Source organism: Elephantulus edwardii, unplaced genomic scaffold, assembly GCF_000299155.1.
Source record: "Elephantulus edwardii isolate Elephantulus edwardi_28Jun2011 unplaced genomic scaffold, EleEdw1.0 scaffold00071, whole genome shotgun sequence".
NCBI lineage: Eukaryota > Metazoa > Chordata > Mammalia > Macroscelidea > Macroscelididae > Elephantulus > Elephantulus edwardii.
In genome coordinates, this window is record NW_006399821.1 from 6,060,835 (window position 1) to 6,073,436 (window position 12,602).

The following is a 12,602-nucleotide window of genomic DNA, read 5'->3' on the forward strand; positions in this document are numbered from 1 at the left end:
GAAGTCCAGGCTGGGTTTAGAAGGGGTCGTGGTATTAGGGATATTGTAGCTGATGTTAGATGGATCTTAGCTGAAAGCAGAGAATACCAGAGGAATGTCTATCTGTGTTTCATTGACTTAAGCTGAGGGAATTTAAAAACAAATTCAAGCCACAAAAGTTAATACTTAAGGATGCTTTGGGTAGAAGGTTAAATTATTTAAGAAGCATTAAAAGAAGATGGAAGGATTATGCAGAGTCAACGTATCAGAAAGAATTGGTTGACACAGAAGAATTTCATGAAACAACGTATGAGCAAGAGCCTGTGGTGATGAAGGAGGAAGTTCAAGCCGCTCTAGAAGAATTGGCAAAAAATGAGTCTCCAGTTATTCACAGCATGCCAATTACCATTTCAACAAACAGACGTTGCCCTAGATGTGCTCACTATGTTGTTCCAAGAAATCTGGAGGACAGCCTGCTAGCCAACTGACTAGAAGAGATCGATGTCTGTTTCCATTACAAAGAAAGGTGACCCGACAGTGAGGAAATTATCAAACAATATCATTAATATGAAATGTAAGCAAGATTCTGCTGAAAATTATCTAAAATTGACTGCAACAGCATGTCAACAGAGAACTGCCAGATGTGCATGCTGGGTTTAGAAGAGGCCATTTATTAATAGAGATATAGCTAATGTTAGATTGATCTTGGCTGAAAGCAGAGAGTACCAGAGGAATGTCTATCTATGTTTCATAGACTATGCAAAAGCTTTGGACTGTCAGAATCACAACAAACTGTGGCTGATACTGAGAAGAAAGGGAATTCCAGAACATTTGATTGTGCTTATGTGAAACCTACGCTTGGACCAGGAGGCAGTTGTCAGAACAGAGCATGGAGACACTGCATGGCAGGGTTTAAAATAGGTAAGGGTGTCTACCAGGGATGTATTCTGTCTTCATACCTTTTCAATTTATATGCAGAACAGATCATCCAGAAGGCTGGGCTGTATGAGGAGAAATGTGACATCAGGATTGGAGGAAGATTCCTCAACAACCTGTGTTATGCAGATGGCACACCCCTGCTTGCTGAAACTGAGGAGGGCCTAAAGCACTTGCTGCAGAAGGTCAAGGACTATAGCCTTCCATATGGATTAAAGCTCAACATCAAGAAAACAAAGATTCTCACCACTGGACTAATTAGCAGTATCATTATGGATGGTGAAGAGATTGAGATTGTTAACAGTTTTAGTTTGATTGACTCCACAATCAAAACTTTGGTAGCAGCAGCCCGGAAATCAAGAGATGAATAGCATAAGGAAAGTCAGTTGTCAGGGACTTTTCCAGAGTGCTGAAGAGCATCAATGTAAGTCTGGAGACTAAGGTGCGCCTGATCCAGACCATAAGCTTTGCAATTGCTTGCTATGCATCAGAGAGCTGGACAAATACTAGGGATGATAGAGAAAGAATTGATGCTTTGCTGGAAAAGAGTATTGAATGCACCATGGACTGCTTGGAGAATAAACAGGTTCATCCTAGAGAGGGTGAAACCAGACTGCTCCTTGGAGACAAGGACTCTGAAGCTTCGTCTGACATACTTTGGACATGTTAAAAGAGGCACATCATGTTTGGGAGGGTGTAGGGACCACAGTGAAAGAGAAGAATACCCTCAATAATAAGAATCAATTCAGTAACTGGGGTAACAGGGGTAGGTGTGTCAGAGACAATAAGGTTGGCACAGGATAGAGCAGAGTTTATGGCTCTTCTATATAGGGTCACTATGAGTCTCAAGTGATTTGATGGTGCCATCAACAACAACAGCTATATTGATGGAATATCAGTTGAGATGCTTTAGCAAATAGATACAATCCTAGATATGCTCACTCACTTAAGCCAATAAAATTGGAAGACTGCTACTTGGTCAACTGACCATACAAGTTTCATACTTCTGCCCATTTAAAAAAATTTTAAAAATGATGGCTCTACAGCATGTAAAAGTTACTGAGTAATATCACTAATATTACAAATACAATTTTTCTGACGATTATTTTTAAAAATAGCTAGAGTGGAACATCTACAGAGAAATGTCAGAAATTCTAGGTAGAATCAGAAGAGGCCATGGAACAAGATGTTGAGCTTCAATCAATATTGAAAGCTGCAGTCCTTGACCGCCTGTAGCAAGTGCTTCAGGTCCTCCTCTGTTTCAGCTAGCAGGCATGTATCATCTGCAAAATGCAGGTAGTTGATGAATCTTCCTCCAAACCTGATGCCACAATTCTCCTCTTACAACCCAGGCTTCCCGGTGATCTGTTCTGCACACAGATTGAAAATGTATGGAGACAGAATACAAGCCTGGTAGACACTCTTCCCGATTTTGAACCATACAGTGTCTCCTTGTTCTGTTCTGATGACTGCCTCTTATTTCTAGTATAGGCTTCACATTAAGCACAATCAAATGTTCTGGGATTCCCATTCTTCTAAGTCAGCTACAGTTTGGTGTGATTCGCACAGACTAAAGCCTCTGCATAGTCAATGAAACAAACAAACAAAAAATAGGAAAATGTAAAAAATTTTATCTTTTTTGAATCAACATGCTTGGTACCAGCAGTCAGAAAATCAGGACACAAATTGCACTGGGCAAGTCCGCTGGCAGGACCTATCCAAATTACTGAGGAGCAATGATGTCAGTTGAAATACTAAGGTGCACCAGATTCAGACAATAGCTTTTTTGATCACTTGTTACCCATCTAAGAGGTGGATAATGAATAAGGATGATAGAAGAAGAATTGATGTCTTTGAGTTGTAGAGTTGGAGAAGAGTACATAATATCCTATAAACTGTCAAAAGAATATCTACGTCTTGGAAAATGTGCAGCCAGAGTGCTCCATGGAAGGCCGGACAATGAAGCTTCATCTCACATACTAAACACAAAAATTGGGAATGATATTAGGAAGGGCTATTTCTTGGAAAGGGTCATCATGCTTAGAAAGATGGGGGGTCAGTAAAAGAAAGAAAAGTTCTCAATGAGATGAACTGACACAATGGTTGCAGCAATGGGCTCAAGTATATCAGAGATAATGAAGATGGCTAAGGATAGGACGGAGTTCATGGGGTTGTGATGAGTCATACTGGACTGAAACGCACCTAATAACAATAGCATACAGACAGAAGATTCAGGAACCTTGCCCAAAGGCCTGGGGAGAGATAATTACTGGTGAAGAGAGGCATAAGAGAGAGAATTGTCTCAGGCATGTTATATAGAGTGCAGATGCTACCTAAGTGAAATTAACAGATTTACTGCATGTTTTAAAAGCCAATATGAATACAGGCATCGTTTCCAAGAATCTCCTTCTTGTTAAGAATCAACACATGACCGCTCTGTAAACAACAGATGGGAACCTTACCTTATCCTTGCCCTGCTCATGATCTCAATCATGCTAGAGCTCACTGTTGTTGTCGTTTTGTCCATCTGTCTTGTGGAGGATCATCATCACTTTCACTCACCCCCTAAATTTCTTGGTAGGATGTCTTTTTTCCATGAACCGATGCTCTTAACAACATGCCCAAATTAAGAGTGACAAAATGTCTCCATCCTTGCCTCTAAGAAGAAACTATCTTATTCTTGTTGTTATGTGCCATAAAATTGACTATGATTAATAGTGACACTGTGTATGACAGCTCTGAACTCTGTCATGTACTGAGCCAATTTCACTGTCTCTGACACACATCCCCATTAACCCAGTTGCTGTGTCAATCCATTTCATCTAGGGTTGACCTCTCGTGTGCTGCCCCTTCACTATTGATTTATGGCTCCGAGGTGCCTTCAAGCTGACCACAACTCATAGCAACCCTGTGTGAAGAGCAGACCTGAACCTGCCCTATCCTGCATCATCCTCACCATCCCTGACATACTCGAGCACAGATATCCAGCCACTGTGTCAATGCATCTCGTTGAGGGTTCTTACTCTCTTTCACTAACCTTCAAATCATGATGTCCTATTCCAAGGATTTACCTCTTCTAAACAATATGCTGAAAATATGTGAAACAGTTTCATCATCCTTCCTGCAAAGAAGTACCTTCTATGCACTTTCTCCAAGACATACTTGTTTGTTACAAAATATTCACCTTATTTATTTTAAAAGGTACTTCCTCAGTATTCTCCTTTGGAAATTGATAGTCCCAGTTGCCTTTGAAGTAGATGGCATTCACCAGAACCAAGTTAGTCTTTGAATCAACACCACCTGAAGACAGCAACTTGGTGATTTTACCTGAAAAGTAGAAAAAGAGTCAGTGACCTGGAAGAATTTCCTGACTCCTGCATATCACCATAGAGAGGATGTCTGTCCTTGAGACAAGGAGCTTTGGTGGTTAAACACATTAGAAAGCAAAAAGGTAGGGTTGAAACCCCTCAGATGATCCTGGCAGAAACCCATTGTAGAATGATGTATTAATCTATGTCCATAAGGATTATTATAGTCTTAGAAACCTAATGAAACAATTCAACAGTGTTATATATATTTAAATAAAAAAACAATTAAATAGGTTTTATGGATCCTTAAAATGTTAACAAGACCCTGAAGTAGAGTATAAAGTCTTGGTAAGAGAAACACCACAATTTGAACAAAATGCATTAAGTGAACAAGAAGATACTGATATTGATATTTTACAAGCATGTTTGAGAGAAAAGGGAATGACTCAACTTATGATTTAGAGAAAGGAACGTAAAGGGTCAAAAAGATGTGAGGCTATGCAAGTATATAAAGAACAGTTTACCAGTTGACCATGGTTTAATTTCTGGGTGGTTGATGATGGTCTATGATCTATGTGACAGTCACTGTACCAGTACCATGATGTTTTGGTTTTTACAGCTGTGTAGTAGGTTTTTAGTTCATGGGGAGCTATGTCTCTCACATCATTTTTGTTTTTCAGAAGTGCTTCACTTATTCGAAGTCTCTTTTCTTCCCAACTAAACTTTCCAATTGCCTTTTCTTCCTCTTTGAAAAATGACTTTGTATCTGTGTTGGAATTGCATTAAACATGTAGATTGCTTTTGGTAGAATTGCCAGTTTCTTTATGTTCAGTTTTTATATTAATGAGCAGGGAATATCTTTCCATTTATTTATGTTTCTTATTGTTCCTTGCAGTAATGTTTTGTGGTTTTCATTATAAAGGTCTTCTGTGTTCCCAGCTAGGCTTATTCCCAAGTATCTCAAATATCTTAGGCTATGGTTTAAAATTGGGAAGAGTATGCATCAGATGTGTATCCTCTCTCTCCATACTTATTCAATCTGTGTGCTGAGCAAATAATTCACAAATCAGACTGTATGAAGAAGAATGTGGCATCATGTTCTGAGGAAGAATCTTAAAAAACCTGCCTTATGCAGATGACACAACGTTACTTGCTGTAAGTGAGGAGGACAGGAAGCACTTGTTGCAAAAGATCAAAGACTACAGCATATAGTATTGATTGCATCTTAACATCAAGAAGAAAAAGTTCCTTAAGGCCAGTTGGCAACATAATGATAGATGGAGAAAGGCTGAAACTGTTAATAATTTAGTCTTGCTTGGACCCACAATTAAAACCAGTCCCATCAGCAGTCAGGAGATAAGGAGATGCATTTGCTGTTAGGGATCTCCCTAAAATAATGAAGAACTATGATGTCAGTTTGAAGATTAATGTGTACCTGATTCAGGCCATGGTCTTTTCAACACTTTCTGTGTCTCTGAGAGGTGGACAATGACTAGGATGACAGAAGAATAATTGACATCTTTGAGCTGTGGTGTTGGAGAAGAGTCCTGAATATCTCATGGAAAGCCAAGACAAGTTATGTCTTGGAAAAGGTGCAAGCAGAGTGCTCCTTCAAGGCAAAGATGGCAAGGCTCCATCTCACATACTTTGGACATGTTGCTATTCTTTGGAAAAGTGTATCTTGCTTAAAGAGGCAATTCCATGCAAAAGTATACCAAGCTTGGAAGGGTGGAGGGTCAGAGAAAGAGAGGAAGACCCCCCCCATTGAGAATGACTGGCGTGATGACTGTAACAATGGGCTCAAGTGCATCAAGAGATGGTAAGGATGTCACAGGACAGGACAAGATTAAGATCTGTAATTCATAGGGTCACTATGAGTCATACTTAACTCAAAAGCACCTAACAACAACAAATATTGTAAATGGTATTGGTTTCTTAGTTTTGTATTCGATGTTTTCTGTGCAATTGTAGAGAAATCCCACTGATTTTTTTAATATTATATCCTGCCACTCTACTAAATTGGTCTAAGAGGTCTAACCCTTTCTGTTGTTGATCTTGAGTCTTTGGGGTTTTCTGTGTACACTATCATATTGTCTGCATACAGGGACAATTTTGCCACTTCAGGGCCAATTTGGTCAACTGGTATTCAACAAGGAAACAAAACCGAAGAAATGACAATCTTGTCAACAAAAGGTGCTGATAAAACTGGTTATGCACCTACAGAAAGCTGAAACATGATCCACATGTCATGCCATACACAAATATCAACTTAAGTTGGATCAGAGATCTAGGAGTAAAACCATAAGGATCATAAAAGACAAAATAGGACCAAACTTAAAAGCCCTAGTCTCTGGTATAAATAGGGTTGCAAATATAGCCAGAAATGCACAACCAGGAGAGGGATTTTCTAAAAAGAGAGTCCATTTGTGCATCAAAAACTTAAAAAAAAACACAACAAACACCTAACAACATAACCTTTTCCAAAAGGGTGAAAAGAAAATCTACAGAATGGGGGGAAACATTTGGCAATGACATTTCAGACAAGGGTCTCATAATTAAAGTTTACAGAATACTACAGGGACTCCACAAGCAAAAGAATGATAATCCAATTTAAAAATGGGTAAAAGTTATGGAGAAACTTTTCGCAAAGGAAGACATTCGGATGGTCAACAGACACATGAAGAAATGCTCAAAATCACTGGCAATGAGAGAGATGCAATTCAAAACCACAATGAGAGGTCATCTCACTCCAGTAGCAGTGCAAAGTTTAACAGGACAGCAAACAACAAATGTTGGAGAAGATAAGGGGATACTGGAACTCTCATGCACTGCAGGTGGGATTATGGAATGGTACAGGCAATCTGGAAGGCAATTTATCATTTCCTCAAAATGCTGAACATAGAGATAGCATAAGATCTAGCTATTCCACTGATAGGAATACATCCCAAGGAAAATAGAACTGAGCTACAAAAGGAGATTTGGACATCTATGTTCATAGCACCATTATTCACAATAGCAAGAAACCAGAAGCAGTCCAAAATCCCTTAAGAAACAAAAAGATTACTGCATTGAAACAGATGAGAGAGAGAACTGTTTAAAAGGGATATATGATTAGGTATTATTGTCATGACATGAGACAAGAACAAAATCTGCATATTGGAGTGAACTTGGGGGGGAGGGATTGTATAACAATGAAAGAATTTTTCTTTTACTTTTCAAAGAGAAGAATGAACTGGAGGGGAAGGGTGGGCAGGGAGAAAAGTGCAACAATGAATGAATGGAAATCTAGAATCTGTAAATTTTCATTAAAATTAATAATAATAATAAATTAAAATATAAAAAAGAAAAAGATTGAGAAATTATGGTACATTCCCACAAAGACATTTTATGTAGCACTAAGGAGCAACTTTTTTTGGCAAAATACTATATAACATGGGAGAGTCTAGAGAGTATTATGCTGAGTGAAATAACCCAGTTTCACAAGGATAAATACTGCTTAAGACCATTACTATAAACATAGACAAATAACTAGTAAGCTGTGTATAAAAGTCCAAAAGCAAATGGGGAAGGAGGGGGTTGGGGTGGGATGTGAAGGAATTAGGAAAGATCTAATGGGGACCTGAAAAAAACAGGGTAATTGTGGGCATGGATAGGTGGTGATCAATTCTATAAAACACAATGTATATATATATGTGACTGTTTGAAACACAATTTGAATGAAGGCATTTGTGAAACATAACGTACATGAATGGTGTAATGTATATGAATTTCGTATGTAAACCAATATAATTTAAAAAAAAATATATACAAAAAAAGAGAACTGTTTAGATTAAGAAATGGAGAGGAGGACCTAGAGGAACAGTGTCAGACACTGTCTAGTTAACTACACAGACTGAGGAGGAGACCTCCCCAATTCTTCCTTGCCTATTTTTCTTTAGCCCAGAGGTGAGAGTATGGGGGGAGGGGGGCTATACCCTTGTAAAATCCATTGTTTCTCCAAAAATATGTATTGAATTCCTGTATTTGTGAATATTATACTTTTTTAAAGTAGGATCTCATCCTTTATGTTAGTGATAAGGGAGAGCCTTGGATCTAATCACTTCTGAGTCATAAAAAAAGAATAGAAAAAATAGACACACAGAGGATTAGGACAGACTCTTATCATCTCAAGGCACTACCAGTAAAATCAACCTCTCCAAGAAGTAATATCTGATTATTGATTTCTAGCCACTTTAATTGTAAATTAAATTAATTTCTGTTATGTAAAGTCACCCATGGTGTTCTGCAAAAAAAGAGGAAAAGTGAGCAATACACAAATACAACACACTTATTGCAATTGAGTGACTCGGACTCATGGCAGCTCCACGTGTTACAGAGCAGAAATGTGTTCCATTGGATTTTCGTGGCTTCAATCTTTAACAGATCATCAGGACTGTCTTCCATGGCACTTCTGGGAGGGTTCAAACCATCACCCTTTAGTAGCACAGAGCAAAGCTTTTGTGCATCTTGTGTTACCACAGCACTAGCAAACGAAAACATTAACAGCAAAGAAACAAAATGTGAATATTTCTCCCCTATTATGGAACAGGGGTATCAAATCTTGAGAGATAAAACAGATACTTTCATGAGCACAGTGAAAGATATTGGTAATTTCTTATGTTGACCATATGTCAAAAGTCAATTTTTTAAGTTTGCAGTTATCTAGAGAAAAATAGTCACTTAACAATCTTGTAAAGGAATCAATAATATGCCTGATTAAGATAAAAGTAAAGCAGATAACGTATTTTCACCTTCTGTCTTATTGGCTACCCAGGAGTTTATGTGCTTTCTGGACTCCTCTGTAGCATTAATAAAGTCAAGTTCTTCCATCTCTGCGTGATAAAATTTGTTGCAAGAATCTTTGAAAGTCTAGGATGAAGGAAAACAACATCATTGCACGATTACAAACAGAATTTGTAAGAGTTTGTTTCTTCATGTGTCAAACCAGAAAAGCAGCCATTTAATTCCATCACATAACTACCAGCGGATATAAGGAATTAAAGTGCAAATTCCAAGTTTTCAGTTCCTTGTACTCTGAACAACTGGAAGTTGTTGTGGACTAAATATCAAATGGCCTTTATGATCTGGCACTGAGCTGCTACCTAGAGTCTGTCTCTCCTTAAAAGCCTGCTGCATTTGTTTTGCGATGCTAAACACAGAAAGGGGCACAGTTCTCTTTGAACAAAATTGTCGTTACATAAATAATATGGGGGAAATATGCAATTCTAGACCAAGTACCTCTACAAAACTTCTCTTTTTCCACATTTGTGCTGTCCAATATGGCACCCCATGTGGCTAGTGGGCAATTGAAATGTGGTGCTGTGACTAAGAGTTTCAATAATTCATTTTAATTAATAACACTAAAATTTAGTCACATTTGATAGCCACTATCAACCATTACCATGCTGATGGTGATCAACACTCAAAACTTTCTAAAATCTACTGGTATGTTGCTAATATATGCTCTGCAGTGATAGGATACCTCCACTGTGCCATGCAAAAGCAGAAAATTTTGTGGACAACAGCGGAATCAAGTAACTTTCCTACTGGTAAACTATGGAAGGCTCTTTCAATTTTTCTTTTGAACAGCTGAAATGTTTCATTCTCCTTTTCACAACTTTTTTAATATTACAAGATTTTACATGTTTCTTAATTATAACACTGAAAGGAAGCATGATGTAGTCATTATGTACACAAGTTCTGTAACTTTTTATTTGTGTGATCCTGCAAAGGTCTCTAACTTGCAAAGGTTTTCACATCGTCCCCTGCCAAATAAAGATGCAGCAATGGAGACAATTCAAGACCAGACAGATTACTACCATGACTACTGTTTTCTGTAACATTATTGGATCCTCACTATTTCTCGGGCACTGAGCTGAGTGACAACATTTCATTTCACCCTCACATAATTTACACTTTGTCAATTACATAGGAAACCCAGAGGAGCTATAGACTAGGTAGACCCATATATGCTGAAATGGAAAGGATTTACGATAGGATTAAGTTTTTTAAAAAAACCAATTACAAACATGTTTGACATAATGGCATGATGTAGAGAAAACTCTACACAATATTTCTTGTAAGATTCATTCAATAGTTGAAGAAACAGATACAGAAAATGAGCCGTGTGAACACAGACCATCTATATGACATCAAATCCCAAGCTCTGCTTTTTCTACCACACTCTCTTTCAAGTAACCACCATGCGATCTTCATTCACTACCTTAGTGAAAAACAATGAGTGTGACTTACTGAGAAGAAATCATAGGTCTTCTCTCCAAAAAGCCCATTGGCTGTTCTGAGCAGGTACTGAGTGTCAGTTTTGTTAATTTCAGTAAGAAGTAACTGGAAACCTTGGAGAACATCTTCACCTTCACATTTGGTTTTATCTAAAGAAAGTACCTAAATGAAATACAAACAAAACACATTCTCAGTATCCTCCAGCTTTAAGTAATGAGTTCAGCACCAAACCTATTACTAAGAACTTCACAGATACTTTTTTTTGACATCAAGTTAATACTGACTCATATCAACCCTATAGGACAGAGTAAAACTTCCCTATGGGGTTCCCAAGGCTGAGAATCTTTATGAAGGTAGACAACCACATCTTCTGCCACTAAGCAATTGGTGAATTTGAACAATTGATCTTCTGGTAGGCAGCCAAGTGTTTACTCAAGGTCAACCAGGACTCATTTTCAAAATCTTACTGCATCTTAAAAGATTAGTTCACTAAGATGGAAAAAGCCATCTACTCTTCTGAATAAAACATGAAGCTCTCTGTCCCTAACAAATGAGAGGTGCTGAACAAAAGTTAGCCAGGCATTGGGTACATGTATATGCCCTTCTCTGTCAACTCTCCTTCTCCTCCTTGGAGACCTAAGCAGATCTGTGTGGTAAGAATGATTCTTTTAAATTCTGAAATATGAGAGATCATTTCAGTCAACAAAGTAAGACAATTTACTATTTGCTTGAAGTAGTTTTCGGTACCTGGGACATCTGAGTGGCAGTGTTCCCCTTGGCTCCCATGAAGACCATGGCTAGGGCAGATGAGATACTCATGGGCGAAAAAAACAAGTTGCCTGAGTTGCTTTTACCCAACTCTTTGAAGAGGTTCACAGCAAAGGTGCCATTTGCTTCAGATAGAGGAGCCATGATGCTAGATCTAAAAAGACAGATTTTAAAGCAATACACTGTAAACATAGGCTTCTGCAGCTGTGCATTTCACTCTGCTTCCTAAGAGCTATGATTAACACTCCAGTTAAATGAGCAAATAGGTACATTCACAAATCTTTGCAGGGGCATCGAGATTATTTTGAGTGCTTCTAACATTAATTATAGAGATTGCATAGCAATGTTTAAAACAGGATATCACTTTTATTTAAAAGGATAAGAAAGTATTTTATTACTTTTGATAACATTTGATTACTTGTTTGTGAGCATAGAGAAAGAGGAGAAGTAAATAGTAGAAGTAAGCACATGCAATCATTTACTTCAGTTACTCTTGACTCTTGAATTACTGAGTTACTCCTGAGTGGAATTTAGAAAGGCATTGCTAAGTTTTGTTCATATATCTTCATTGCCTGATTGTTTGTAAGGGGTATGTGTATGTATAACTTTATAATTTACAAATAATTCAATATGCTATCTTCAACCAAAAAACTATATAAGACAAGGTAGATCGCTCCTCCTTCATGATTATGAAATTTATTAGTGAAGTAACTCAGGGCAGAAACACTCAGGGTGTAGTTCTTTAATCTGGATAGTTTCTTCACAGGCATGCTCTCAGGCAGCCCTCTCTCTGATCCTGAGCCTCAAGCCCAGGGTTCTGCCCTGAACACAAACAAGTGTTACAAAGCTCTTTTAGTTCTGTCAGTTATATGCCTCCTGCTCCACTAAACCTCAGCTCTGCTTCATGGTACAACAGCTCTGGTCCAGATCTGTCTGGTTCTGGACCACCTCTGCTCATGATTACACAACTGTCACTGTAGCTGTGGCCAATGTTGCCATTTTGGCCTCATTCTGTCTTAATAGATACCTCTGGCCCAAAGAACTCAATGCACTCTCTGCTTCTCTATTATTTATTGTGTTGTGATACCTCAAGAAAAAGTAGCTATTTCTATTGTATTGGATAAAGGCCCCATTCTTAGAATACCTAGAAACTTTAAAATAAAAAAATGATAAATCCAATCTTATGCAAAGATGTAATATAGCCTTAAAAAGAAGCACTTTAAGCATCAGTGAACAAATTTTTTAAAAAAGAAAAAGTTAACTGGAAGGGAGAGGAGACCAAGATTGGATAAAATGTACAAGAATTAATGAAGGAAAATCTAACTTTTTGGT

General features: G+C 38.0%; 1 protein-coding gene across 1 annotated transcript in view; it reads right to left on the reverse strand.

Moving 5' to 3' along the window:
• The window catches only part of LOC102875936 (serpin B6-like), a 22,913-nt gene extending 11,475 nt beyond the window's left edge, over nucleotides 1–11,438 (reverse strand). Inside the window, exons 1-4 of the mRNA XM_006888714.1 lie at nucleotides 11,250–11,438; nucleotides 10,515–10,664; nucleotides 9,014–9,131; nucleotides 4,100–4,242 (exon numbers count right to left, since the gene is read on the reverse strand). Of these exons, the coding sequence (XP_006888776.1) occupies nucleotides 4,100–4,242; nucleotides 9,014–9,131; nucleotides 10,515–10,664; nucleotides 11,250–11,414 (576 nt within the window). The 5' untranslated portion in view covers nucleotides 11,415–11,438. The remainder of the gene's footprint in view (nucleotides 1–4,099; nucleotides 4,243–9,013; nucleotides 9,132–10,514; nucleotides 10,665–11,249) is intronic.
• Between the last annotated feature and the right edge of the window lie 1,164 nt (nucleotides 11,439–12,602).